This window comes from Sus scrofa, chromosome 12 (genome assembly GCF_000003025.6).
Source record: "Sus scrofa isolate TJ Tabasco breed Duroc chromosome 12, Sscrofa11.1, whole genome shotgun sequence".
Lineage (NCBI taxonomy): Eukaryota > Metazoa > Chordata > Mammalia > Artiodactyla > Suidae > Sus > Sus scrofa.
In genome coordinates, this window is record NC_010454.4 from 39,767,900 (window position 1) to 39,795,481 (window position 27,582).

The 27,582-nt window shown below is 57.2% G+C and overlaps 3 protein-coding genes across 8 annotated transcripts; 1 reads left to right on the forward strand and 2 right to left on the reverse strand.

The window, feature by feature from the left end:
• Nucleotides 1–5,222, reverse strand: C12H17orf50 (chromosome 12 C17orf50 homolog). The gene is given in 5 exon segments (XM_021067409.1): nt 1–658; nt 759–1,017; nt 1,019–1,085; nt 4,588–4,699; nt 5,083–5,222. Coding segments are annotated over 4 exon segments (588 nt in total). The 5' UTR covers nt 4,649–4,699; nt 5,083–5,222; the 3' UTR covers nt 1–457.
• GAS2L2 (growth arrest specific 2 like 2) lies at nt 4,171–17,260 on the forward strand. 2 transcript variants are annotated; one of them, XM_021067400.1, is made up of 7 exons: nt 4,171–4,743; nt 6,367–6,580; nt 8,303–8,544; nt 9,632–9,739; nt 11,320–11,416; nt 12,033–12,285; nt 13,108–17,260. In XM_021067400.1, the coding sequence occupies exons 2-7, from the start codon at nt 6,568–6,570 to the stop codon at nt 14,651–14,653; spliced, it is 2,259 nt and encodes a 752-aa protein (XP_020923059.1). In that variant the 5' UTR covers nt 4,171–4,743; nt 6,367–6,567; the 3' UTR covers nt 14,654–17,260. The 2 variants fall into 2 exon arrangements, with proteins under 2 accessions (XP_020923059.1, XP_020923058.1); XM_021067399.1 differs by lacking the exon at nt 4,171–4,743 and having other exon boundaries at nt 6,071–6,580.
• RASL10B (RAS like family 10 member B) lies at nt 15,826–27,384 on the reverse strand. 5 transcript variants are annotated; one of them, XM_021067408.1, is made up of 4 exons: nt 27,127–27,380; nt 23,693–24,055; nt 18,818–18,942; nt 15,826–18,307 (listed from the first exon to the last, which is right to left on the reverse strand). In XM_021067408.1, the coding sequence occupies exons 2-4, from the start codon at nt 23,906–23,908 to the stop codon at nt 18,037–18,039; spliced, it is 612 nt and encodes a 203-aa protein (XP_020923067.1). In that variant the 5' UTR covers nt 23,909–24,055; nt 27,127–27,380; the 3' UTR covers nt 15,826–18,036. The 5 variants fall into 5 exon arrangements, with proteins under 5 accessions (XP_020923067.1, XP_020923066.1, XP_020923064.1 ...); XM_021067407.1 differs by lacking the exon at nt 18,818–18,942 and having other exon boundaries at nt 23,693–24,050; nt 27,127–27,384; XM_021067405.1 differs by lacking the exon at nt 18,818–18,942 and having other exon boundaries at nt 27,127–27,384.

The following is a 27,582-nucleotide window of genomic DNA, read 5'->3' on the forward strand; positions in this document are numbered from 1 at the left end:
TTTGATTAGGGGCTGTATTGAATGATTGGAGAGAAGGAGCAAGTTTCCCAGAGATTATTTTCTCAAGGCCATGTCTCTGCCCACCAAGCCAGAAGGACCTGAAACACCCAAGAGATGAGGGTGAGGCTAGGCCAGGGGAGGCGAATCAGGTGGGGGGTGGGCACTGCATGCTGCCCGGGGGCGGGGCCCTCGCGAGGCGCGGTTGGAGGAATGGAGCTCCAGGTGAGGTCGGGCGCTCCGTTGAGTGGGCGCTAGATGACAGGTGGGGCTGCGGCCTTCATCAGTGGGTTCGTGGTCGGCTCAGAGAGGGTGCGGGGTGCTCGGGGGGGGCCTCTGAGAAGGGGCACGTCCGTGGAGTGCGCTGGAGAGCGCTCGGCGTAGAGGGAGAGGAGAGGGTTGTGGGGAGTCTGGGTCCAGGTAAGGATGGAGGGCCGCACAGGACCGGAGTGGGGAGCGCTCAGGGGTCCCAGGCGGCCCCCGCGCCTCCCAAAGCCCGCTCCTCACCTAGGTCGGGGTGCTCCAGAATGCAGTGCGCCACGTAGGCTCGCAGGCTGTGCAGGTTCCTGCACTTCTTGCAGAAAAGGATCTCACAGCGCGCGCAGCCCCCGAGGCGCGGCCGCCGCCGCCGGGTCTCCAACACGCAACGCTCCTCCGGGGGCTCCGCTTCCTGCGGGCAGGGGCCGTGGCGCTCAGGGCACCGCGCCGCCCGCTCCCGCCAGGGGCTCCAGCGCCGCTGCATCCCGCCCCGGAGGAGGGGCGCGCCCTCACCTGTCGGCTGGGGCGGCCAGGCTGCCGAGCAGCGCAAAGGGGCTGAACCAGGCCCAGAAGCCGCTGTCGGCGCGGCGCAGCAGCGCCACCTGTTGGGTGCTGGACTCCTGGCGCAGCGGGCTGTACGACACCGAGCCACGCTCGCGGCTCTCGCCGCCCCCCGCCAGCCGGCCCTCCGCCTCGCCCTCCGCCGCGAGCTCCTCCGGCGGCCTCTCCTCGTCTTCCTCCTCCTCCACCGACCCCTCCTCGCGGCCTCGGCCGCGCCTCCCTGGCCCGCGGCTCCTCTACTTCCTTCTTCCACAAAGGGGTCTTCGCACCTGCGGGGGGACGCGGGGGAGGTGGGCAAAGAGCCCGGGTCCCCTGGCACTCTGACCCTAACACACCTCATGACCTACCTGAGCTGGTCGGAAAGATGAAAGGGCGCAGGGTATGACGATTTCGGCGGGGTGATTACATGCAGGTGGGACGCTGCTGGGCTAACTGGAAAGTAACACCTCTGCTGGGAGGTGTCCATGCCCCACCCTGTGCCCTGTGGTCCGCTGGTTCTGGGGAGCTAGACTCATAAGGGAAGAAAGGGGAGAGAAGGGCAGGAAAGATACAATTCCTGGGGCTTGCCCTAAAAAGGTTAAGAAAAATTTCTATTGATCCTTACCCATCCTGTTTAAAGAGGTTGGAGACAAAAGGAGGTGATAATACAGCTAGGGTTCCAGCCCACATATATCGAGCACCACCGGCATGTAATCACCCCATTCAACTCTTCAGCCCTTTCACCTTTCCGACCAGCTCTGGTAGGTGATGAGGTATGTAACAGACAGGCCTCTGAATTTCATCTAAGACTTGGTCTTTTTTTTTTTTTTTTTTTTTAGGGCCACACCTGGGGCATATGAAAATTCCTGGGCTAGAGGTCAAATCCAAGCTGCAGCTGCCAGCCTACACCACAGCCATAGAAACTTTGGGATCCAAGCTGAGTCTGTGACCTACACCATGGCTCATGGCACTGCCAGAACCTTAACCCACTGAGAGAGGCCAGGGATCAAACCCACATCCTCATGGATACTAGTCAGGTACTTAACTCCCTGAGTCACGATGGGAATTCCAGCCTTGGCCTGTTTTGTTTGCCTGTTTGTCTTTTGCCTCTGCGGAAGTTCCCAGGCCAGGGATTGAACCTGTGCATGGCAGGTCCTTAACCCACTGGGCCACCTGGGAACTCCTCATCCAAGACTTTTGAAACCTTTCAAGAAAAGTTGTTTCAGAAGTTCCTCTGTGACCCAGCAGGTTAAGGACCTGGAATTGTCACTGCTGTGGCTCTGGTCACTGCTGTGGTGGGGGTTTGATCCCTGGCTTAGGAACTTCCACATGCTTCAGGTGTGGCCAATATGTAAAAAAAAATTTTGGGAAAGAGAGAGGAGAGGGCTTGTACTTGGATGGGAAATTAAGAAAAGGCTGGACTTCTCCTCTGGGGTTGCCATGGTGATGGGTGGTTGGTCCCATCCATCAAGAGACCAGCCAGCCCTGCCCTGCCTCCAGCCCCACTCACTGTGTTTATCCATTCTTCCAAAAGCTATGCTGCCCTCTTCTCCCGATCAGGCACTGTGATGAGAGGAATTTCCCAGACCCCATAAAACTTGGCCTGGTCTCCAGGGCCTCTGTTGGGTTTCAAGGGGGCGGGGGTAGAACCTCACCTGCCCATAGGGTTCCATCCCAGAATAGCTGCCTTTTCTAGAGCTTCTAAAGGCACCCAAAACTCTACCTACTCTCTTGGGAGGGTATTAAAAGGGATAGAGGTGACTTTGGACCCTAAGAGCCTGGGATCAAATCCTAGCCCTGCCACATAAATATAAAAACTCCCTGAGCTTTTGCATATTATCTCTCTGGCTCAGCAGTAACAAACCCAACTAGTATCCATGACAATGCGGGTTCGATCCCTGGCATCTCTCAGTGAGTTAAGGATCCGGCATTGCCATGAGCTGTGGTGTAGGTCACAGAGACAACTTGGATCTGATGTTGCTGTGGCTGTGGGGCAGGCCGGGAGCTACAGCTCCAATTCAACCCCTAGCCTGGGAACCTCCATATGCCACGGGTTGTGCCCTAAAAAGACAAAAAAAAAGAGAGAGAGAGAGAGAGAGAGAGAGATGGTGCTGCAGTAGCAGACTTTACCTGGCCCACAGAAAGCACTTTAAGCATTACATTTATTTGCATCACTATTTTCTCTCCTCCCCTTCCTGCTTTATGCCTATCCTTCTTTACCCCTGCTCCTCATCCCACCCACTTGCAGGTCACCACCTTAGCTTTGAGGAGCAGAGGACATAGCACCAAACGCCATAGGAAGTAGCGCTCAGGCAAGAGCCAGGTGTGGCTCCTGAATGTTCTATATGTGTGTTCGAGAGCTAGGGCTGGAAACTTGGGGACATTCCTTGTATTCCTGGCCTGACAGTGGGGTATATGGCAGAGTCAGGAGTATTCGAGGAGCAGAGGGTGCAAACCCAGGTCTGGAGAGTCTCAGTCTGATGGACTATAGTTGCTAGAGTCAAGGAGATCCCAGTCTGATACGGGAACATGATATGGTTCCTCAAGGCTGAAGTGGGGGGGATGAGATCCCTTCCTTCAGGCATCTCCCAGTTTGGTGGAGGAAGTTTAGTGGGATGTTGAACAAAGAGAGAAAACCAATCCCCAGGACTCTCATGGGAGCAACCCCATCGAGAATGGTGAAGAGTCTAAAATTTTACCCTATTTGCAAGCTAGCAAGTTAGCTTGATGTATTTTCATAGGCTCTGAATCAGAGGTAAAGGACTACATTTCTCATGACACAGCAGCATCAGCATATTTATGTCACTTCCTCTTGGCCCACTGTCCCATAGCTGCCACCAGGATGGGGGCCATGATATACCTGCATATGCAGTGGTTTGCGTTATAAGAGGAATCCTGAGTTTAGGGAGCCTTAATCTTTTATAATGGGCAGTAGGCAAACATGTTCTTTGCTCCAGAAAAAGACATTATGTCTTCCAAAGGTGTTTACTGTAAAAAACACCCTTGGAAAGGGCGGTAGGTCTACTTGCAAAACACGCAAAAATGGGTAAGACCCATGTAGAACTGTCCCTCCCCAAACCCCATTCTCCTTCATTTACTAAAAGAGCTTATAGCCACCTTGGTTCTTGATTGCAAATTTCAAAGTCTCGCCCTGGCTAATTTAAAGAAAAAGAATAGTGAGGAGCTCCCATTGTGGCTCAAGAAGTTAAGAACCCAACTAGTATCCATGAGGATATAGGTTCCATCCCTGGCCTCACTCAGTGGATTAAAAGATCCAGCATTGCCAAAAGTTGTGGCATGGGTCGTGGATGTGGCTGGGATCTGGTGTTGCTATGGCTGGGGTGTCGGCCAGTGGCTATGGCTCCAATTCAACCCTTAGCCTGGGAACCTCCATATGCCCTGGGTGTGGCCCTAAAAAAAAAAAAAAAGACAAAAAATAGAGAAAGAAAAAGAAAAAGAATAATGAGAACTCACAGAATGGCTTGACAACCAGAAGGCAGATTCTCTCTTTGGGGCTGGGGCCCTCTTCCCTAATTTCAAGAAAGTTCCACCTAATACTGAACAAAATAGGATTCTGTTAGCAAGAAAGGAAAAGAAATAGCTCCTCTATATTGAGGCAAACAGCCTCTAGCTCCCAGTGACCTGTTTCCTGGTTTTCACGCTCTTAGGTAGACCCCTCCCAAGTGAAATAAAGCTGACCTAGGTAACTGATAGGATATTGTGGAAATGGTGGCCTGTGACTTTCTAGGTTAGGTAATAAAACACCCTGTGGCTTCTCTCTTGTTCTCTCACCCTGGGGAAAGCCGGCTGCCATGTCATGGGGACACTCAATCAACCCTATGGAGAGGTCCATCTACTGAGGAACCAAGGCTTCTTGCCAGCTTCAGTTTTCTTGTTTCCTCGTCTGTAAAATGGGTACAACAACCATCACTTTGATGCCTTTCGAAGGTAATTAGAAAAAAAAATTATCTTCTAAAACGTAAAGAAAAGCCCTGCATAATCTGCGACCTCATTTCCTTTCTGCCTCATATCCTACCTATCGTGGCTGTTCCTGGAATATGGCAAGCATCATCCTGCCTGGAGGCTTTGCACTGGCTGTTCCCTCTGCCCGAGTACCCTTCCCGCAGATACCTGCTGGGCTTCCTTCTTCCTTTCTCTCAGGGTGCTGCTCACGTTTCACTGTATCAGCGGGGACTCCTGACCGCCTTATAAAAATACCCCCCCCCCAACACGCATCTCCTTTAGCCCTTGAGTTTTCTCCCTGGTATGTCCCACCATCTGACTTACTATAGGTTTACATGTGGTATCTGTCATCCATCATCCAGCAACATGTCAGCAGCCTCCATGAGGTCAGGGGCCTTGTTTACAGCTCCATCTTCAGGCCTATGATGGTGCGTGGCATGCAGTAGGTACTCAGGACATGTTTGTTGAATGACTGCATTGCTGTGGCTGTGGGGTGAGGTGCTATGACTGACAACCCGCTCTGGAGGAATCACATGGGTAGAGTGGGTGATGGAGCAGGTTCTTGAGAGAAAGTGGGGATCCCGGTGCACGGACAGGGCTGCTGGGAGAATCAGGGTGAGCTGGGACCCACCCAGTCCTGACAGTGGAAAGTATCGTTCCTCTATTCCTAGATATTATCAGTCCCATTTTGCAGTCGAGGCAACTAAGGCAGACAGAAGCTAGGTTGCAGTGAAGGGCACAGAGGGATTCGGGAAAGGGTCCAAGACCAGACTCAGCTGTTTGGACTCCACTGCTGTGTCTATTTCATCCCCATCCGGTAGTGCTCACTAAACACCAAGGGGATCCAGCAAACACGCCCTGGCCTGATTCTCTCACCTGTTTCCCCAAAGCCCCCACCTGGGTCAACCAGCCTCAGCCTCTCCTCTGCTCCCCGGGCTTCAGGGCAGGCTCAGCAGGGGAGGCAATGCCAGAAAGGGTTAACAAGGAGTGTTTGTAGCAGCCGCTGTCTCCAGGGAGAGGAAAGCACTGGAGGCCGACAGCCAGACTCCAGGCCGGCCGGTGGGGGGTGGGAGGCAGCCGCCAGCGCAGCCTGTCCAGCCCTGGGGGGAGAGAGGAGTGCCCAAACATCCATCCGTCCTGGGAGGTGGTGACCTTGGAGCAGACTGGGCAGCTGGGGCGTGAGGTCGCTGCGGGGCTACCAAGTAGGAAAGTTCTGGCAGGGACTGAGGAATGTGGGGGGGCGGGAGCCCAGCCTGGCCCAGCCGGGTGGCAGCGGTGGCGGTGGCTGAAGCCAGCAGCAAGTAGCAGAGCGGTCCCAGGCTCTGGGAGGCTGGAAGGGAAGCCTTGAGTTAGGGAGAGAGAACCAGTCAAGACCCAGCAGGTGGCAGGAGGGAAGACACGGCTGGGGGAGAGAGGAGGCGCCCGCCCCCTCGAGCCATGTCTCAGCCCCAGACTCGGAGGAGGAGGCCTGGGACCCTGAGGCCTCCGGTGCGCAGCATCCGGCCTTTTAAGTCCAGCGAACAGTACCTGGAAGCCATGAAGGAGGACCTGGCCGAGTGGCTTCGGGATCTCTACGGACTGGACATCAATGCGGCCAACTTCCTGCAGGTGCTGGAGACGGGCCTGGTGCTGTGCCGGCATGCCAACGCTGTCACCGAGGCTGCCCTGGCCTTCCTGACGGAGGCACCTGCCCGAGCCCGAAAGATCCCCCTGCCCCAGGCGGGGGTTTCCTGCAACGGGGCCGCCCAGCCTGGCACCTTCCAGGCCCGGGACAATATCTCCAACTTCATCCAGTGGTGTCGCAAGGAGATGGGCATCCAAGGTAACCACCTGGGCCCCCCCGCACCCCCCCCCCGGCCCTTGCGGGGCGTCCATCTCCTCTTGAAGCTGAGGGCTGCAGTGGGGTTCAGGAACCAGGTCCTGCTTCTAGATTTGCCTGGATCCAGTTCATCCCCTTTCATGCCTTGGTTTCCCCATCTCGTAGTAAATCCCTGATTAAAAAAAAAAAGTGTTGGGGAGTTCCCATCATGGCTCAGTGGAAATGAATCTGACTAGCACCCAGGAGGATGCAAGTTCCATTCCTGACCTCGCTCAGCGGGTTAAGGGTCTGGCGTTTCCGTGAGCTGTGGTGTAGGTCGCAGACTTGGCTCAGATCCCATGTTGCTGTGGCTCTGGCTGTGGTGTAGGCCGGCAGCTGTAGCTCCAATTCGACTCCTAGCCTGGGAACCTCCATATGCCAAGAGTGCAGCCCTAAAAGGACGAAAAAAAAAAAAAAAAAGGTGTATTGATTAAGCAATGACCACATATCTCCATCGGGTTGAGCACCATATGCTGGGCACTGCGGGCTGGGAGGACTGAGAACCAGTGCCCAGGAGTTCGCAGGCCAGGAAGAGAGATGGCTGAGAAGATGCCTAAATTACAGCCCAATGAGATAGAAGTTCAAGTGAGGCATCTGTGCTGAAGAGACTGGAGGAAATGGTCATGTGATGAGAAAGACCAAATAGAGGCAAGAGATTTGAGCTGAGTCTTGGGGAATAAACAGAAGGTGGGGAGGAAAGGGAGTTCTAGGCAGGGTGACAGCACAGACAGAGGCAGAAAGAAGGCGTGTGTGTGTGTGTGTGTGTGTGTGTGTGTGTGTTTGGGCTACAGTGAGGCGGGGAGGGGCCAGGGGAGGCAAGTGGACATTAGGGAGGGGCCAGTCATGCTGGGGGGCTTTCAGGACTCAGGGAGTGACATATCCGGATCCCTCCTTCAATTCCCAGGCCTTGGACCCAGCAGTGGGGAGGAAGCCGGATGGCCCATCGTCCTCCAGGCCAAAGGCAGTGGGGGTGAGGCAGAGGGAAAGGTCAGGCCCCAGCTACCGGCTGGTGGCAACACAAGAAAAAGCAGGATGGGAGGGTTGATCGCAGCTGGTGTTTTACAGGGTACACCACGTGCTAGACACTGCCTGCAAGCACATAACCATCCCCGCAACAACCCAAGAAATAGACTACATTCCCATTTTACAGAAGAGGAGACTGAGGCTGGGACCCAGCCGGTTGGGTGGGAGTGTCAGGATTCCAACGCTAGCAGTTGGGCTCCTGAGCCTGTGCTCAACCCAGCCTGGTTATACGTGGGCTGGGGGTTGAGTTCAGGGGGGTCCTGGTGGATACTGCAGGTGAGAGGCATGGCTGGCAAGCAGGATAAACTGCTTCTTGCTCCTGGACCCGTCCTGACAAACAGAGCGGGGAGAGGGGCAGGTGGGGTTAGTAAGTTCGTTCCTTCACTCGCTCAGTCTGGGCCAATTCTTCCCACCCACCCCCACCTCTCCCATTAGGCGGCCACCCTGTCTGCACTGCCAGAGCAGTTCTGCCTAGACACCTCCCAGGGGCTGGCTAGACTCCAAGATCATGAGATGCAACCTCCCGTCCCCTGCCCTTCCCACGCCCCGCCCATGTCTGCCACCCGGGTCCAGGTCCAGGATGACCCCGCACTGGGGCAGCCGGGCAGGTCAGCGGGGGGCTCAGGCCGCCTACCCTCCCTTCCCCCCTCTCGCCCGGGCCAGAGGTGCTGATGTTCGAGACGGAGGACCTGGTGCTGCGCAAGAACGTGAAGAACGTGCTTCTGTGCCTGCTGGAGCTGGGTCGCCGGGCCTGGCGCTTCGGCGTCGCGGCGCCCACCCTGGTGCGGCTGGAGGAGGAGATCGACGAGGAGCTGCGGCAGGAGCTGGCCCTACCCCCGCCCGACCCCCCGCCGCCCGAGCCCCCTAGACGCCGGCCCTGCCACTTCCGCAACCTGGACCACGTGGTGAGGGCTCCGGACACGCCCCCCAAGGCCCCGCCTTCCTCCGCCCCGCCCCCTTCCCCCTCCCTCTCGGGCCCCCTCTGCGGCACCCTCTTCCTGAGCTCCACTCCGACCCCACCCAGACATGCACTGTGTGGCTTTTAATAAGTCATGTCCACTTTGATCCTCGCCCTCATCGTTTTTATTATGAATCCAGCAGCTCCTCCTCGCTCATTTAAACCCCGTGGCCCGCTTGTTAAGAACCCAGACTCCAGCACCTTCTCTGATAGCTTGATTCAAGTCTTATTTCTACTGCTTTGCGGCTGTGTGACTTTGGGCAAATTACTTGCCCTCTCAGCCTCGGTTCCCTTCTCTGTTCTGTGGGGATGTAACCGTGTCTGCCTTCCACGACCGCCGTGGGTATTAAATGAGCCTGTGCACATGAAGCACTCAGGCCCGTGTCCCGCACAGAGGTTCCTGTCGTTGGGCTTAGTTCTGACTTCTACCACCAAGGAATTGGGATCAGGGAGGTTTCTTTTTTTTTGTCTTTATCTAGGGCCGCATGTGCGGCATATGGAGGTTCCCAGGCTAGGGGTCTAATCGGAGCTGTAGCTGCGGGTCTACGCCAGAGCCACAGCAACGCGGGATCCCAGCCGCGTCTGCAACCTACACCACAGCTCGGCAACGCCGGATCGTTAACCCACTGAGCAAGGGCAGGGATCAAACCCGCAACCTCATGGTTCCTAGCTGGATTCGTCAACCACTGAGCCACGACGGGAACTCCTCAGGGAGGTTTCTTAACTTGCCCAGGGCCCATGGAGGCAGCACTCCAACCCAAACCTGTCAGATTCCAAGGTCCACCTTAACCATCACACTCCACTGCCTGTCAGGTGACCCACTAGGATGCTGGGCCATAGGTGACCCTGGAAGGTCTTGTTCTCGTTGAGTCATTAAAGGTCTCCTCTACTTGCTTCTCGGCCTCCAGCCCTGACTCAGCAGAAACCTTGGGGTTGGGGGCAGGCAGGACCTGCACTGGGCTTGACCCGGCGTGCAGGGGAGCTTGGGTACCTGGGCAGAGGGGAGAGCCGAGCCCATTGCCTTCTGCCTGCAGGTGCAGAGCCTGGTGAGCCACTGCACGTGCCCGGTGCAGTTCTCCATGGTCAAGGTGTCGGAGGGGAAGTACCAGGTGGGAGACTCCAACACCCTCATCTTCATCCGAGTAAGTCCTGGGACGCGGGGTCGAGGGCCCCCCACTCCCACCCCCCGGGGCCAGGAGAATCAGGTTTCCTTCCATGGGACTTTGCCCAGGCCTGAAGGTAAGGACAGGAAATCACCATTCAGCCCCCCCTCCCCCCCCCCGCCCCAGTTATCAGGCCTTGGGATTTTGCTTGTCTTCCCTCGATGAATTCTGGAAGATTTCTGGCAAAGTTGGCAAGCATGTCCCCTCCTCCCATTAGGGCAGCCAGAACTAGACACACACCCCGGCCATCTGCCTCCACCTTAGCATAGTTTAGAGGGTATCCCCAGGCAGAAGTTGGGATGAAAGGTACTCCCAATTTTCCACCCATAGGCTTGGTCAGAGCCAGGGGCCTGCGACCCCCAAGTTTGTGTTCCCTGCAAGGAACCCCACAGTCCACCCCTCACATGCCCAGCTTGGCACATCCTGCAGAGTGAATGCTGATACAGGCCTGAATGGTGCCTCCCACTACCTCCTGCCCTACACCTGGCTGGCCTCACCTGGGCCGGCCTGCACTTGAGGGTGTGGCCGGTGGCTCAGGGCACAGCTAAGCCCTCTCCCTGGGCAAGGCCTCACCTGAGGGCAGAGCCAGCTCCCTGAGCCCTGTGAGGTCAGGGTGGATGGAAACGTGGCCTCACATTTCCACTGAGGAAGTGGAGTCCTGGGGAGAGTACATGACCTGGAGGGGGGTGGGGTCTTGAGTGTGTGTGTGTGTCTTTTTTTGTCTTTTCTAGGACTGCACCTGTGGCATATGGAGGTTCCCAGGCTGGGGGTGAAATTGGAGCTGCAGCTGCTGGCCTACACCGCAACCACAGCAGTGCTGGATTCTTAACTCACTGAGCGAGGCCAGGGATCGAACCTGAAACCTCATGGTTCCTAGTCAGATTCGTTAACCTCTGCGCTATGATGGGAACTCTTTGTGGGGTCTTTAACACACATTACAGAGCAAAGCCAGGGCCCTGTTTCTTTCTTTCTTTCCTTTTTTTTTTTTTTTTTTTTTTTTTTTTTTGCTTTTTAGGGCTGCACCAGTGGCGTGTGGAGGTTCCGGTTTAGGGGTCTAATCACAGCTACAGCTGCCAGCCTATGCCAGAGCCACAGCAACGCCAGATCTGAGCCGCGTCTGCACCCCATACCACAGCTCACGGCAACGCCAGATCCTCGACCCACTGAGCAAGGCCAGGGATTGAACCCGCAACCTCATGGTTCCTAGTCAGATTCGTTAACCACTGAGCCTCGACGGGAACTCCTCCCCAGGACCCCGTTTCTGATACAAGGTGTGAGCCTCTTCACAGTGAAGGGAGAGAAGAGTCTGGGGCCAGACTACACACTGCCTATGAGATCCTGTCTTGCTGTGGGGCAACTTCCGGTTTGGCAGCTTGGCTTTCACCCTCACATGTGTCATCCGATGCTGGTCACAGAGGGGACTCAGGCTGCAAAATATGCGCACTCCCAAGTACACTTGCGTGCATGTGTGCATGGATGGAAGCGAGCACAGGAGGCCCACAGGCTGGTTCTGAGAGAGGGGACATCCTCACTCTGCTCCCCATCACTGCCCCCTGCAGATCCTCCGGGACCACGTGATGGTGCGTGTCGGGGGCGGCTGGGACACGCTGGGTCACTATCTGGACAAACATGATCCCTGCCGGTGCACATCCCTCTGTGAGTCCTCTGAGAGTCCCTTCCCTGTGACTCTGGGCTGGGAGGCTGGAAGCAGAGGTGGGTGGTAGGCCTAGTCTCTAGGGACAAGAGGTGCGCAAGGGTTGGAGGAGGGAAGATATAGCAGGTACAGGTAGGTGTGTGTGGCCTCTCAGCTCTGGGAGGAAAGCTGGGCCGCCATGGTGCGGTACCACTTTCAGCCACAGGATGGCGCCAAACACAGAGACTCAGCATTTGGTCAAGGTGCATATTGGCAGGGCTTAGGTCTGGCTCCAATGTCCACAGTGGTGGCACCCAGCATAATGTGGAAGGGTCTTTAGTCTTCCTGTAATTTCCATCAGCACCTCAAGCCACCCCAAATAAGCATGAAATCTAAGTAAAAGATGTGGACTTGCAATACAAATGCAGCTTTAAATTAAGTTCCCCAGTTGGGTCCTCTGACCAGATTTCATCCCCTAAACTCCTCTTATCAGGACATTCTGGTCCCTGTCACAGTAGGTCCCACTGTCTCTAATAGGGGATTCAGGGTGTGGGACAGATGGGGGAGGGAGCAATGGACCCTATCAGCAGGAATGTAACCCTTCCCTCCTCTCCTTTCCTCTGGGGGCTGTGTTGGTAGCACACAAGGCGGGTGACTTCCTGAAGCCCCCTGCCTCACCGGTGCAGCATGAAGTGAGGGTGCAGGATGGGCCCTCCCAGCCTCAGCCTACAATGACCATCAGCCGCTCCCAGAGCCCCCCACCTCCTGTGGACTGGAAGACATACACCTCTTTGGGTGGAAAGCTGAGGCCCCCCGCCGCCTCCTCCCCCAGACCCCGCTGTGAACAGAGAGCAGGGGCAGGGATCGTCCGAAAGACAGCACCATTCGTGAGGTACAAGGGAGCAGGGACAGGGCAGGGCCTCTTTCTGCTTTGGAGTCCACGTTCTCAGAGACCAGCCCATTCCAAGATAAGGGGAGCAGGTCTCCCAGCAGTTTCCCTACCGCAGAAAGACCTCAGGTGCTCAGAACCAAAAAAGCGCCAGGTACCATTACAATCATCTAGCGACTTCACATGTCCTCCCATTTCACAGATGAGGAGGCTGAGGCCCATAAAGGAAACAGACTTCCCCAAGGTCCTTCTGCCATTTCATGGTAGAGCAGAAACTAAGACGCTGCCCACCCATGGCTCGTGACCTGCAGCTGTGGGATCAGAAGCAACCTGGGGTCCAGACCAGGCTGCTTTCTTTCTTCCCCTTTTTTCTTTTTAGGGCCAGTGCAGCATATGGAAGTTCCTAGGCTGGGGGTCAAACTGGAGCTGCAGCTGCCGGCCTACATCACAGCCACAGCAACGCCAGATCTGAGCTGCATCTGTGACCTACACTACAGCTCACAGCAACGCCGTATCCTTAACCCACTGAGGGGGGCCAGGGATTGAACCCGCATCCTCATGGGTACTAGTCAGGTTCATTACCACTGAGCCGCAGTGGGAACTTCCAGGCTGCTTTCTAATCGGCTATACAAGGAATGGGGGGGGGGAATAGGCTTAAACCGTATCCACTGTAAGAGTCTCTGGCAGGCACAGGGGGAGAAGGAGCATCTGCTTCATTCAACACGAACTCTGTCCCCTAGGGTTCTGGCTGGGGAAAGGCCATCCCTTTCCAGAGCCAGGGGACTGGATTAAATGACCCTGCCAGCCTGTGATTCTCCCTGTCAGGTGCCAGGAGAAATCGCTCACCCCATCTCAGAGGCAGCTGCCAGCCGGGGACAGTGCACCCAGCCACCAATTGTCATCCACCCCTTGGGAGCAAGACCCACAGCTCACCTCCTCAGGGAAGAGAGGGGTCAGATACCCCCCTGAACTCCCCAGGGGAAGGACTCCTACATCTTGGGTTCGTGAAGAGACAGACAGTCGGGGAACTCATGCCAGGACTTCCACCCCCCAGAGATGCCGAGCCCCTGAGGCCACCGTCAGAGGGACACCAGCAAGACGACCATCTCCCCTGCCTCGTTCCTCCAGCCCAGCCAAGCCCGCGGGCCCCAGGCCACCACCCCAGGGTGAAGCCGAGGGTGCTTCCTCCCAGCTCAGGGAGCCAGCATCCGTTTGTCCTCCATCCCCTGCTAAAGGACCCACCAAGATCCCAGTCTGGTTGCCCCCAGCTCGCCCCCCAACTCCAGGAAGAAGCTTTCCAGGTACTGCAGGTGGAGGTCCCAGGACAGAACTGGGGAGGGGCCCCAGTCCATTAAGGGCCATCACTGGGGACCTGTCTGGGTCCAGACATGAGGGCTGCTCTGTGGAAGAGCGGCAAGAGGACCATAAACTGGAAGTCCAGGTGACAGCAGAGGCTGGAGAGCCCTGGGGCCTGGGCCCCCAGCGTCAGGAGGGGAGGTACGTGCCCCTGCCCTTGGGCGGGGCCAAGGAGCAAGCCATCAACCACAGCCTGCAGGAGGAACTTTCCGCCAACATGAAGCTGCTGGAGGTGGGGGGTGCCCGCCCCCACGGCACAGGGGCTGGGGTCATTCCCCGAAGTGGGGTCTACGTTCCCAGCCTGGGTGGGCGGTGGCCTGAGCCTGGGGGTCCTTATGACAAAGTCATCCAGGAACTGGCTCAGGGCCCCCCACCCCTTCTTAGAGTGGACCTGGGAGCCTGGAACTCCGCCCCTGGAGGCTCCCCTAAGGCGGCTCTAACTGCAGGCTCAGGAAGCCCAAGAGGGAACCCGGGAGAGAGCAGGTTGAGGACAAAGGCAAGCCTGAGTGCCAAGGGCACCAGGACAAGGACGGTCCCACCTCAAGGAGGGCAGGACTGCTCAGCCCCTGCTGTGCCTGCCAGCCCAGAGGCCCCCACACCTTCACTCTCAGACCCCAGTTCTGAGAAAGGCGAGTCATGGGCAGCCAAGGGCAAGAGAACACTCCGGAAGCCCCAGCGAGTCCCATCCATCTACAAGCTGAAGCTAAGGCCCAGGCTCCGGCCCCGGAGAGACCACAGGCCTGAGAAGCGGCCGTCTCGAATCCCCAAGCCGCTGACCTACTTCCGCCTGGGTCCAACCAGGGCACCCCCCGGGGGCAGGCTGGTGACAGCAGCTCTGGGCAGCAAGGGAGGGGTGGCAACCCCGGGGAAGGGAGCCTCGGCAGGGGAGGAGGAAGAAGGAAAGCAGGGGAGCAAGCCAGCCGCCCCACTGGAGAGCAGCCCCCAGCCCCTGGAAGGTCAGGGGAAGCAGCGGCTTCAAGTCTCCCTCTCACCTGAAGAGGAGTCTTGGGTCTGAGAAGGCGCTTCTGCTCACGAGCCTGTGGGTGTAGGGAGGAGGGTCGTGAGAAGACGCTCACGTACGCGTCCAGTCCATCGCACGTCCAGTGGCAGGAACAGAAGGGAAGGTCCCTCACCTCAATACAGGGCCTTGGCCCGGAGACAAATACAGACTCAATCTGCTCAACTGAGCAGAAGGGCGACCCATCGGTCCCACTCCAGCTCCAGGGTGGTGGGGTACCCTCTCCCAGAGCAGCTCCCCAAACTCCTGAACTCTATCCTCTGGCCATGCCCACTGTTTCCGCAGCTCTTCTAACTTATTAAACACCAGTGGGTCTGTTCCTGAGCCCCCAGCGCCATGAGTCCAACTGTGTGGTGCAGGAAGGTGTGTGCAGACACCTTCCCACTTGGGAAGAAGGGGATAGGGGAGCGAGTGGGGGTGAGAGGATCCCCTGCTCCAGGCTCAGCTGACCTGGCCAGGGAGCCCTTCTCTCCTGGAAGCAGCTGTTACATCAGCACCACGGACAGGGACAAGGCCACCCAGCACAGGCTCCTTCCGGCAGGACTTTAAAAAACTTTGCTTTGCAGGTTGGGAAATGGCATCACTGAGGAAAGAGGGATGGTTCTTTAACACCTCTGCACCCAAGGAGTTACGACCAGGGGGCAGGGGTGCGGCTGCAGAGTGGGAGAAAAGACAAGAGCAGAAGCTGGGATTGAGTCCACTTAGGAAAGGTTTTCCAAGAAAGTGGCAGAGGGACATGTTATGCTTCTCCTCTGGATTTTTTTTTTTTTTTTTAAGGGCCGTGCCTTCTGCATATGGAGCTTCCCAGGCTAGGGGCTGAATCGGAGTTACAGCTACCAGCCTCTGCCAGATCGTTAACCCACTGCCAGGTCTTTGACCCACACCACAGCTCATGGCAATGCTGGATCCTTAACCAACTGAGTGGGGCCAGGGGTTGAACCCGCATCCTCATGGGTCCTAGTCGGGTTTGTTGCTGCTGAGCCACAACGGGAACTCCTCCCCAGGATGGTTCTGACCAGCTGGAGGGTTCTGGGGCGGGGCCTGGTGGAGAAGAGGCGTCCCAAGCTCACCCTCTTTCCCTGCATTCCCCCAGCTGACCTGGGCTTTGGGATTCAGGCCCTGTAGGGAGCCCCTTCCTTCCCACGGCAGGAACTGAGCCAACACCTTGGTACAGAAACGAGGGAAAACACTCCCTGATTTTTAATCTGACTTCCGATCACAGCGCAATGGGTGTCACACACGCTTCCAGACCCTGTGGTGGGAAACCCTGGGGGGGGGCGGGAGAAGGACAGAGACTCAGAATGGGGGCAGAAGGAATCAAAATCAAAGATCTGGGGTAAAGCGGGGGTTGGGGCGGGCGAGGGGGGCTGGCCAGGCAATACATTCCAATGGCTCCCACACGGGGCAGCCCGAGGCCTGGGTCCCTCACCCTCACCTCAGGTGCCTCAGAGCTGGAGGTGACAGTGATGGGGCAGGTGAGGTGCTGCCATCCCTCACCCTGTCCCCCTGGTGAATCAGGGAGGCAAGGGTGCAAGGGATAAAAGGGGGGCAGGCCCTCTTCCTTACCCTCCCAGCCACTCCAATGTGTGGGGGAAGGGAGCCACCTCCTCTGCTTCAGAGGGAGGCTCAGAGAGGGTAGGTCACTTGCCCAAAGTCATGCAGCACAGCAGGGACCAGAACCCCAAAACACTGGACTGCCCAAGGTCAGGGCAGTCACTGCCGCGTTACCCCCAGTGAGTGGTGGTGGTGGGATCACCTGGGGGAGCAGAAGGGAGAAAAGAAACTTCCTCCTACACTGGATCCAGATGATGGTAGCCACCTGGGACCCCTCCCCCAGACTCCTCCCCATCACCACTCTGGGCTACCTGGTTTCCTGGTCAATGCACCACAGCTTGGCTCCGTCGAGGCTAGATTGTTCTCTCTGTCCCTCTTCTAACAAGGGGCCTCACTATCCTCCCACCAGAGCAGGGCTGAGGACTCGGTCTCAAGGAGAACTTGACCAGGAGGCAGGGGGTTCGCACCCATTTCTCCCGCCCTCCATGTCCCCCAGTAATCCTTCAGGCCGCGCCTAGTAGCTTCATGATTTTTGTTATTTCTAAATCGGTACAAAACTGACAGTGATCAGCTCCGGTGACAAGAGGTAGAAACTGGCCAGGCAGCCGGAGAAAATGGGGCGGAGTGAGTCAGGGCATCGGGTAAACCGATGTTGGGACAAGAGGGCATCAGATCCTGCAGGGCTTCCGTCGAGGGGCGGGGATGCTGGGATATCTCCCCCAAGCACAGGGGTCCCTGTAACGCTTTTCCTGGCTCGGCCCCTCCCCAGATTAACCAAGGTAATCTGAGATTCAAGGCAGGCTGGGGTCCGGGGCAGTCCAGTTGGGGTCAGATGGAGAGAGAGTCTGCACTAGCACAACCTGCCTGCCCCCTTCGGCGCCCGGCCCATCACCAGCCCCCACGCCCCAACCCAACATTCAGCCAATTTGGCAGCCCACTCAGCCCAGAAGGGGACAGCGGGCTGGAACCTGGCTTCACGGAAATAAATCTATCCTTTGGGTCACTCTTTCTCCATACTCTGTCAAGGAAAAAAAAAAAAAAAAAAAAAAACTAACCCAGGGGGTGATCTGGCTTTAGGGTCAGGAAGGGGGTGAGGGGCACCCGGCAGGGACGGACCATCGAGTTAAGGCTGGAAGGTAGGTTGTTGTGTCTCTGGGGGCTGCTGGGTGGGGAGGTCTCCCTGGAAGGGAGAGAGCTCAGCCTTCTCCCCCTGACTGATCTAGGACCTCAACCGTCGGACCCCAGCTGTGGTCCTTGGGCCACCCGCATCTCTCTGCCCTGTGCCGGTGGTGCCGACGGTTAGAAGGCTGGCCTCACAAAGAAGCTGCCAGGATCTGCGACAAGGGGATGGATGGAATGAGAGCCCTGTGAACGAAGCTGGAGGTGGAGAGGGGCACTGGAGGGTGGGTAGGACAGCTGAGGACCAACAGACGCTTGGACGGACAGACCCGGGAAGGAAGACGCGGGGCAATGACGGACACACTCTCCGGAGAAGACCGGTGGGGACCCCCCCCTCCCCCGGCCGAGGCAGCACCTCCCCACCCCCACGCTGCATGTCACGTGCTCACCCCTAAATCGCCAGAGGCGGCGGCGCCCCTTGGGGCCGGGCCGGGTACTGCACTAACTACAGCACGACCGGCGGCCGTCCCAGGAAGACAGGCGTGGGAGAGCGGGGAGGACGGGGCAGTTAAGGGGAAGCGCCCTCTCGCCCTCGGCCTCTCCGGGGCAGGTGCGTGGCGGCGGGGGCGTTTCAGGCCCGACGGTCGGAGTTCTCTTCCTGCCCCCTCCCGGCCCGGGCCTGTCGGGTGCGGCCCGCGGGCGCGGCATCACATGATGGCGCAGCGGTTCCGGCGCAGCGCGCCCTGGAAGCGCAGGGCGGCGTGCACGTGTTTGCAGCGGGCGCAGCCGACGCTCTTGAGCAGCTCGCTGAAGAGCAGCAGGATGTGCCAGTTGTACTTGGCCGAGCACTCCACGTAGCCACACTTCCAGGTTTTGCGCACCAGGTGTGACACGTTCCAGCGCGGGATCACGCGTCCACGCTGCAGGTCCCGCTTGTTGCCCACGATGATGATGGGCGTTTCCGAGGTGCCGATCACCCTGCGGGGCGAGGTGGGAATCTCAGAACTCCACCGGCCGCAGTGAACCCCTGGGCCTCAAGAAGGGTGGGCTGTACCTGGTCCATACTATTACCACCATTTGTCTGTTCCAAGCGCAGCGCTAGGCCCTCGAGGTCCTTATAGCCTCTAACTGGCACAACTGATCCAAATGATGGGTACTACTGTGCTTCCCATTTTACAGATGAGGGACCTGAGCTTACCTGTTAACTAGCTTAAAGTCATGCAGCTGAGGGGCCCTGGCAGTTTCCAAGAGACTAGTTCTTGTTCCAGACCTTCTGCTCTTAACCACTGCACTAAACTAGCCACCCCCTGGTAAGGGTCCCAAAATAGGTTAACAGAAATAGGGACAGCAAAATATCCTCTTTCTGAGCGTGTGTGTAGGGACCAGAAGGCACTTCGTCTATTTCCCCCCACTGCGCCCTTTTCATGGGAAGTGGCCAGCACTGGGGCATCCACTGAGGTGGCAGTGGAGTGTATCCTGGCCCCTCACCTCGTCTCTAGGATCTGCTGGCGGATGGTCTTGACGTACTCAAAGCTGTCAAAGCAGCAGATGTCGTAGACCAGGATGTAGGCGTGGACGCTCCGGAGTCCCCTGCAGCAGGCATCTGCCCATTCCTACAACACCCCCAGCCAGTCCCAAGGTCAGAGCAGCCATGAGGGCTCCCCTTGCCTCCAGCCACACACAGCCCTCTCACTTGCCATTGAACCCCAAGCCTCCCGCATTCACCCATCTCCAGGAGGCCAGGCCCAGGGTAGAAGGGAGGAGCTCAGGGCTGTGGCTTCCCCGTCTGCAAGCCAGGAGAGGGCAGGTCGCGCTGCCTGACCTCCAAGGACACTGTCTGTCCTGTGCACACCTGGAGCTGAGATCGGCCTTGTTTCCTATTCTGTCCCCCATCCGTCCCTCCAGGCCTTCAGTACCTTTATCTTATTTAAGGGCCGCACCTGCAGCATACGGAGGTTCCCAAGCTAGGGGTCGAATCGGAGCTGCAGTTGCAGGCGTACAGCACAGCCACAGCCACGTGGGATCCGAGCTGCATTTGCAACCTACACCACAGCTCACGGCAATGCTGGATCCTTAGGGATCCTTAAGCGAGGCCAGGGACTGAGCCCTCATCCTCATGGATACTAGTCGGGTTCGTTAATTCCTGAGCCATGACGGGAACTCCCCTTCAGTACATTTATTCAGTGCCTCTAAGAGCCCAGATGTGAGCTAGTTGTTGGACCTGTTGAAATCCTACCTTCCCAGATCCCTCCTCCTCCAGGAAGCCTTCCTGCAAGCAGAGGACCAACCATTCCCTTCATCTCCTATGTTCTTTTTTTTTTTGGCTTTTTTTGCTATTTCTTTGGGCCGCTCCTGCGGCATATGGAGGTTCCCAGGCTAGGGGTCGAATCAGAGCTGCAGCCGCCGGCCTACGCCAGAGCCACAGCACCTTGGGATCCGAGCCACGTCTGCAACCTACACCACAGCTCACGGCAACGCCGGATCGTTAACCCACTGAGCAAGGGCAGGGACCGAACCTGCAACCTCATGGTTCCTAGTCGGATTCGTTAACCACTGCGCCACGACGGGAACTCCATCTCCTATGTTCTAAGAACAGTTAAATTATACCTTGCTCAGAGCTGCTTCCATCCCCAGGTCCCCACTTCTGCTGTGAGCTCCTGAGGACCAGAGCCAGGCCTGCCTCTTTTTTTTGTTTGTTTGCTTTGGAAGTTCCCAGGCCAGGGGTGGATCGGAGCTATGCGACAGCAACCAGATCTGAGCCGCATCTACGACCTACACCACAGGTCACAGCAACGCTGGATCCTGAATCCACTGAGCGAGGCCAGGGAGCAAACTCGCTTCCTCATGGGTCCTAGTCAGGTTCGTTACCCACTGAACCACAAAGGGAATGCCTGGCCTTCCTCACTTTTACATACAGCCTCTTCTCCCTCGGTGGCTCACACTGTGTTGGCTCTAGGCAGGTTCTTTAATTACACTACCTAGACCAGTGAGCTCTCGGGGATCCTGAACCCCCCCTGGTCCGTGCTGGGATTAAACCCAATTCCTGCCTGCAATGCTGCCCTCAGACTGCTACCCCCATGTGCCCTTTCTGTTGGCTTCGCTCTGCCCTCAGGGTTGAGAAGAAGGCCCAAGGAGAAAAAGGGTGCGAGTGGATGCCTACGGGTGGCTGCTGTAGAGCAGGGCTCCCGGGCGGCTCTAGGGAGATGGGACTTCCTGAGTGCTTGTGGCAAATTCTCAGGGAGGGGCTGCAGCTCAAATTGAATAGGCCCCTGGCAAGGCTGAGTGCACTAAAGAGACGATTCCTTAAGAGATTAATTAGCTAATTAACCTGCCAGCAGATGGGAACGGCAAGGGCAGTAGAAGGCAGCCAGGGTGTGGAAAGAAGGGGCTCCCTAAGGTGGGGTGAGGCAGAGGCCTCCCAGAACAGGGGGCATTAGGGTTTTCTCTAGGAACTAGAGTCCTGGCAAAAAACTAGAGGGAGGAGCATCTCCTGTGCCAGCTTATGAGCTGAAATGGGGTAAGGGCCAGGCATGGAGGACCACGGCTGGTTCTACACTGCAGGGACGGCTTAAACCGGGGAAAGACTTTGGTGGCAGTGGTGGAGAGTTAAGTCTGACTCCAGAAAAGCACTTCCCAACTCAGAGGCTTAGAAGCTGCTGCAGTGCAATTCTCCAGGGAGATGATGTGGCATCTTTTCTTTGTGCTGAGTTTTAACTTTGGTGCAGGGGCAAGACGCTGAGGACAAATCTAAAACCACCGTAGGAAATCATGAACTGGCTTCCCAGGCCAGGAAAGACTGTATCTGCTGGATACAGGGACCTCTGGGAGCTTGGGACCCCCGTGCGTACCCCATTCCTCCCCCATGCTGTGCAGCGAGTGGAGATCAGCTTTGCTGGAAGTGGGAGGGATGGGGAAACAGGCAGAGAGGCTCCCACCTTCTTCCAGCTCTCTACTGGGGGGAGGGAACAGCTGCCAGCCTTTGAGGGTGACAGCCCCATCTCTCCCCCAGTGTGCTGCCTCCTTGAGGGGGGCCTCCAGGCTGCCTCCCACCCACTCCTCTCTGGGGGCTCCTAAAAGGGAGAGGAGGAAGGCTCCCCATTGGCTGGGTTGTCCCTTCACCCCTGATTGAAGGGAGGGAGCCAGAAAACTCAGCTTTCTTTCCAGCTACTCCATGCAGCATTCCAGATGGTAAAAGGCCATCTTGGGGCTGTGTCAAGACAGAGAAGGAGCAATGAAAACGGAGTCCAGTTCCAAGGACAGGGGAGCTGAGGGAGGCTCAGCCACCTGCATGCCAACCATGCATTCACGGCTCATTCCTCTGGTGGGCTACACACGCCCTCTAACCTCAGCTTCCTTCTCTGAGAGGAGGAGCGGGGCTGCAGAAACAGCTGAGACTCAGGCCCTGGAAACGCCACTCTCCTGGGCTGGATCTCATCTGGCATTGGGGAAGGATATATTCTTATTTCCAGACTGGCCATCGGGATTCCAGGATTTTTTATTTGATTTGGGGGGCATGCAGGATCCTGAATCAGCATTTCTTTGCTCACAGTCCCTTTCTTGTGCTCCAGGAGTGAAGTCTTGGACATCCTGGAGAGTCCAAGACTCAGGGTCAGTCAGGAAGATATAGAGTCCAGCGATCCAACAGAAAGATGGACGAAGGGATTAATTGTTTTCAGAAAGAGAAAGGCAAAGGCCCCTCAACGGACGAAAAGCTCACCCTCACTCATCATCAGAGAAGCAAATAAAAACTACACTGAGACCATCATATCTCATTTACTGGATTGTCAGAGATCCGAAAGTTTGGCATACCCTCTGATGGCTTAAGAGGAACGTGTGCTCATGTAAACATCCCTCAAAGGAGCATAAAATGTGCGCCTTTATAGAAGGGAAGGGGAATCTGGCACCTTGCAAACTCCAGTTGCATTTATCCATTTCTTTTTCTTTTTCTTTCTCTCTCTCTCTTTTTTTTTTTTTCTTTTTAGGGCCACAGCCATGGCACAGGGAAGCTCCCAGGCTAGGGGTCGAATTGGAGCTACAGCTGTCAGCCTACACCACAGCCACAGCAACGCAGGATCTGAGCCATATCTTCAACCTATGCCACAGCTCATGGCAACGCCGGATCCTTAATCCACTAAGCGAGGCCAGGGATCTAACCTGCATCCTCATGGATACTATTTGGGTTCATAACCATTGAGCCACAATAGGAATGCCTGTTTTTTTGTTTGTTTTTTTCCCACACCCAAAGCATTCAGAAGTTCCCGGGCCAGGGATCAAACCCGAGCCACAGCAGTGACAACACCAGATCCTTAACCTGCTGAGCCACAAGGGAACCCCTGCGTTTATCCTTTGACCTTGCAATGCCATTTTCAGAAATCAATCCCACAGATATACTTCCTCATGAACAAAGTTGCTATTACAAGGTATTCATTGCAGCACTGTTGAAAACAGCAAAAGTTTGGAAACAACCCACTTCTCCAACAAGAGGGGACTTGATAGTACATCTCCCCAGTGGAGTACAGTGTAGCCATGAAAAAGGAATGGAGAAGACCTCTAGATACTGACATAGAAAGATCTCCAGGTTGTAATGTTGAGCCACAAAAACAAGGTGCAGAACATTTGTGTTTGTGGGTCCCCCCCCCCTTTTTAAGGGCTGCACCCTTGGCATATGAAGGTTCCCAGCCTAGGAGTTGAATCAGAGCTGCAACTGCTGGCCTACACCACCGCCACAGCAATGCCAGATCCAAGCCATGTCTGCGACCTACACTGCAGCTCAGGGCAACACTGGATCCTTAACCCACCGATTGAAGCCAGGGATTGAACCCGTATCCTCAAGGATACTGGTTGAGTTCATTTCCACTGAGCCACAATGGGAACTCCCCAGAGCCCAGAATATTAACAGGCATCTAGTACTCCATGCCTTTCTCCCCACTGCCCCTTACCTGCCCAAATCCTACTTAGTTGAGACATCACCTCCTGTCACCCTGCCCCCCAACACATTTTAAGGGCTTTTTTAGCTCTCTGCACCCCCTCCAGTCATAGCACTCATCAAACTATGTAACTGCCTTTTTGTCTTCTCACCAGACTATAAGTTCCTTGAAGGCAAACTGCACATCTGTTTTGTGCACCATTCTTCCCCGGTGCCCACCACAGAGCCTGGCACACATTAGAGGGTCAAGTATTAGTTGAATAAACCAGTGCACAAATGAAGGGATTCCTGGCACCGCTGTAAGCAGGGTGGCCAGTGCAGCCCGGAGCTCTCAGAGGCAACAACAGAGCCGGGGCCTGGAGAGGGGTGGCGTCCAGGGTCTCCCAATCCCCCCGCCTCCTGCCCCCCTACCCCCCCCACCCCGCGGGCCCTCCTACCTGCAGCGTGTTGACAGGGAAGGCGCTGATGGGCGGGAAGTCGAGGATCTGGAGGTCGTGCACGTGGCCGTTCATGACGACAGCAGGCAGGTAGAGGCGGCGGGCGGGGGTGGGCACGCAGACCTCGCTGAACTCGTTGTACAGGAACTGGCGCACGATGGCACTCTTGCCCACGCCTCGAGCCCCCAGCACGGCCACCCGGTAGGTGGAGACCATGCCTCCCGCCCCGCTCCGCCACCGCGTCCTCGCCGCTGCCTGGGGCTCCCCCGGGCTGCATATTCCAGGGGCTGGGGGCTCAGCCACCGTCAGGACCAACCATCGCTGCCCTTGCTCGCCCTGGGCCCTCTGTGGCCTCCACCTGGACTGGGGACAAGAGGTGGGCTTGGTGGGCTGGCTTCTCCTTGGACATCCACCTTGGGGACCTTGCCGAAGCTGTTACTGCCACTTGGGGTGTCTTCCCTTTCTCAGAACGCCATGCGGTCCTTCCATAACCTCCCCATCCTTCCTGCCATCAGCCCTGCCAATGGAAATCAATCTTTCTTTTTTTGTCTTTTTAGGGCCACACCCTCTGCAGATGGAAGTTCCCAGGCTAGGGGTCGAATCAGAGCTGAAGCCAACAGCCTCTGCCACAGCCACAGCAACTTAGGATCCAAGCTAAGTCTGCGACCTACACCACAGCTCACGGCAGTGATGGGTTCTTAACCCACTGAGTCAGGCCAGGGATCAAACCTGCATCCTCAGAGTTACTAGTCAGACAGGAACTGCTGGAAATCAATCTTTCTTGACTAGTACTATGTCCTGATTTTTGGCCAGGTCTGACTTCCACACCCAGGCAGGCTGCAGAGCAGAGTGGAAAGAGCTCTAGAACTGGCTTCAAGTCCCAGCTTTCCCAGGGAGCCTGGGGGCAAGGCAGCAACTCCTCACACTCTCCGTCTTCTGTCCTGAGACGAGGCCAGTGTGTCTCAGTGGAGGTGCTCCTGGCAATTTGCAGAGACAGAATTCTTTACTGAGGAGGACATTGACACCCCTGGCTGCCAGGATGTACTTGCCAGCAGCAGCCTCTAGGGACCACGATGAGACCACCTGCGCTCTCCCTGCACTTCCAGGTGCCCTCAGCTGAGAACCCGTGGACTAGATGGTGGCTTTGGTTCTGGAGTGTGACACCTGTTGCACACTCGGCATGTCCACGTGGTTATCCTTCGTCACTACAGGTGACAGGTGTTCCCACCTTGGAGAGAAGCCTTGGAGGGAGAAAGACATGAGCCACTTGCACAGCTGGGAATGGCAGCTCTCCCTTTCTACAGTGTCACAGTACTTCCGGCTTCCAAGTTTAGTGCTTCTAGCTGGCAAAGGCCACAGGCCAAGGGCTGGGTCTGGTTCTCTGGCAACCCCCTGAGCTCAGAGGGCCTGGCACACAGCAGATGCCCTGGAAAGGGCTGCTCTGGGGTTGGACCTTGATATGGATTCATTAGCTCCTTGCTTGCTCAGTTCCAGTGACTTTCGTCCATATGTCCCAGCTAGATGTGTCCCAGCTGTGGGTCAGAGGGCAAATCACCTGCCCAACCTGAGCTACGTTCTGCACACAAAGTAGGGTCAACAGCCCCTACTTCTGAGATCACCCAAGTAAACCTCTTAGCCAGCTGCCTTCTCCTTCTGTTGAAGATGGTGACCAGGGAAGTTGGTACATGCCTGAGACCCACTGTCTGGGGACTAATCCCAGGAGGGTGACACTAGTGCCTGCTAAATGGGTCCAGGGTACGTGGGTTTGCTGAGTTCCGATGAGGCCATGATCTCCAGCATGTATACATGTTTGCTCTGTGGATGCATGTTCTTTCTGCATCCGCAGAGTCACAGTGCAATGTCCCTCAGTCCATCCTGGCTGAGGGGACCCAATCCATTGGGCAGGTGCACATACAGCATAGTATACTGAGGGCAGGATTTGGGGTGAGATCCACCAGCTCTGCTGCTCACCTAAAGTGTGATCTTGGATAAGAAACCTCACAGGGTGTTGTGAGGTCACACGGGTAAAGCCCTGTGCTGCACAGAGCAGGTGCTCAATAAACAGTGGCCATTACTATGTATAGGGGTCCTTCATTCATCTAAGGCTTTCCATGATCTCAGTGGGACCTCCTAGCAACCCCGATGGGTCACTGTGCACTGATGCTCATGCACATGCAGTGCATGCGTGTGTGTGTGTGTGCGTGTGTGTGTGCAATTCTCATTTTATTGACGGTAAAAGCAAAACCAAAAACCCACAAAGGTTTAGGGACATGAAGACCACATAGCCTGTTGAGCTGTCAACTAAGACTAGGACCCCGATCTCCTTCCTGCCCCACACAGGGTCTTTTCTCCACCAAGTACTTAGCTACTTATAAAAGCTCCCAACTAGGGGAAGTACCAGTCCCTTCTCCCCACAAATCCCTCCAGGGCCCTAGGCCCCTCAGCATCCCTGGACACTGTTAGCTTGGCAGAGAGCCTCGGCTGGGTTAATTACATAACCAGCACAAGCAGGTGGGGCGGGGGGCATCTTAGGAGAGGAAGGCAGGGCAATGAATGCAAGAAGAGTCCCTGCCTCTCCCTGGGTGTGGCAACTTAGAGGTAACTAGGAGGTACCCTACCTGCACTTTCTCCTGGGCACCACAGTCCCTGCCCAGAAATCTACGCTTTCGGGGGGAATAGCTGGGAAATAAAATCAGGGCACAGTGCTGGAGCCAAGAAAGGGAGTGCAAGAGAGGCCCCTCGGCTGGGGCCAGCCTCCCGAGAACTCACCAGGCCCAAGTGTGGCCCTGTCTCTGACTCAGAGGTGACTGGTGCCCCCTCCTGCTTCCCAGGCAGGGGTCCTGGGTCAAAGTGTTTATTAATCCAACATCCTCAGCTGGGGAGGGGTGGAAGAGGGCTGTCCGGAGAAGCAGGGCCCAGGCCCCCGAGCCTCCCTCCCCAAGGCCTGTGCTCTGCAGTGAGTCTGCAGACAGCGCCCGCCTGGGGACATACACTGGGGCCAAAGCCTGCTTCTTGGTCCCCTCCCCTGGGCCTGGACACCTGAGTCTCCAGCCCCAGACTGAGGGCGGGGGCTTTGCGGGTCCCGTGGGCCGAGTCACACGTCTGGCCGCTGTCTGTCCCCAGCACATTCATGTGGGAGAGGGTGGGTGGGGGCGTCGGGAGGATACTGAGCTCCCTATGACCTGATTGGTAGGAGTTGGGGTGGGGGGGATACAAGAGCCCAGCCTGCTCTCCGCCTCCAGGACCTTGCAGGCACCCCCCCACCCCAGCTCCAGCTCTCACGTGGCTGCCCCGCGCCGCTTCCCCGCCAGCCCGCCGGCCCCTTCCTTGCTCCTCGCCCGGGGTCCCCCGGCGCCGCGGCCGTCTCCCCCATCGCCCCCCCACCGACCCCCCCAGGCCCCGGCCCTCCCGCTCCCCCGCCTCCCGGCGCTTACCCGGGGCCGTCCTAGCTGCTCCCTGCCCGGGCCGGCCGGCCGGCGGGGCCGCGCTCCCCCGGGCTCCGGCGCTGCCCCCCGGCTCCCCGGCCCGGGGGGAGAGAGGTGGGGGCGCCCCCGGCCGCTCAGTCGGGGCGGACTCGGGGCGGGCTCAGGGCGGGCGCGGGGGGGGCAGGTGCTGGCCGCCGAGGGGGTAGGAAACCTCCAGCCCGGCTCTCCCTCCGGAGCGCGCCGCCCGCTCGCGCTGGAAGGAGGAGGAGGCGGGAGCCGGCGAGGCGGCGGGGCGGGCGGGCGGGCGGGCGGGGGGGGGCGTGCCTGGCTGGCGTTCCGCAGGGTCCCTGAGCCTGACATGTTCCCTTGGCGGTCCTGGACAGATTCTTTTCATCCCGAGCCTTGACCTTCACCCCTCCCGACTCTCCCTGCGGTATTTTCAGCTCTAACCTGGAGGGGTGGGAG

Excerpts from the sequence above, each read along its gene's own strand:
- GAS2L2 (XM_021067399.1), top strand. The coding sequence starts at position 6,196 with ATGTCTCAGCCCCAGACTCGGAGGAGGAGGCCTGGGACCCTGAGGCCT. Across the intron at positions 6,581-8,302 it reads CAAGGAGATGGGCATCCAAG|AGGTGCTGATGTTCGAGACG; the intron begins GTAACCACCTGG and ends CGCCCGGGCCAG. Across the intron at positions 8,545-9,631 it reads TCCGCAACCTGGACCACGTG|GTGCAGAGCCTGGTGAGCCA; the intron begins GTGAGGGCTCCG and ends TTCTGCCTGCAG.
- RASL10B (XM_021067404.1), bottom strand. Across the intron at positions 18,308-23,692 it reads TCCCTGTCAACACGCTGCAG|GGTGATCGGCACCTCGGAAA; the intron begins GTAGGAGGGCCC and ends CTCGCCCCGCAG.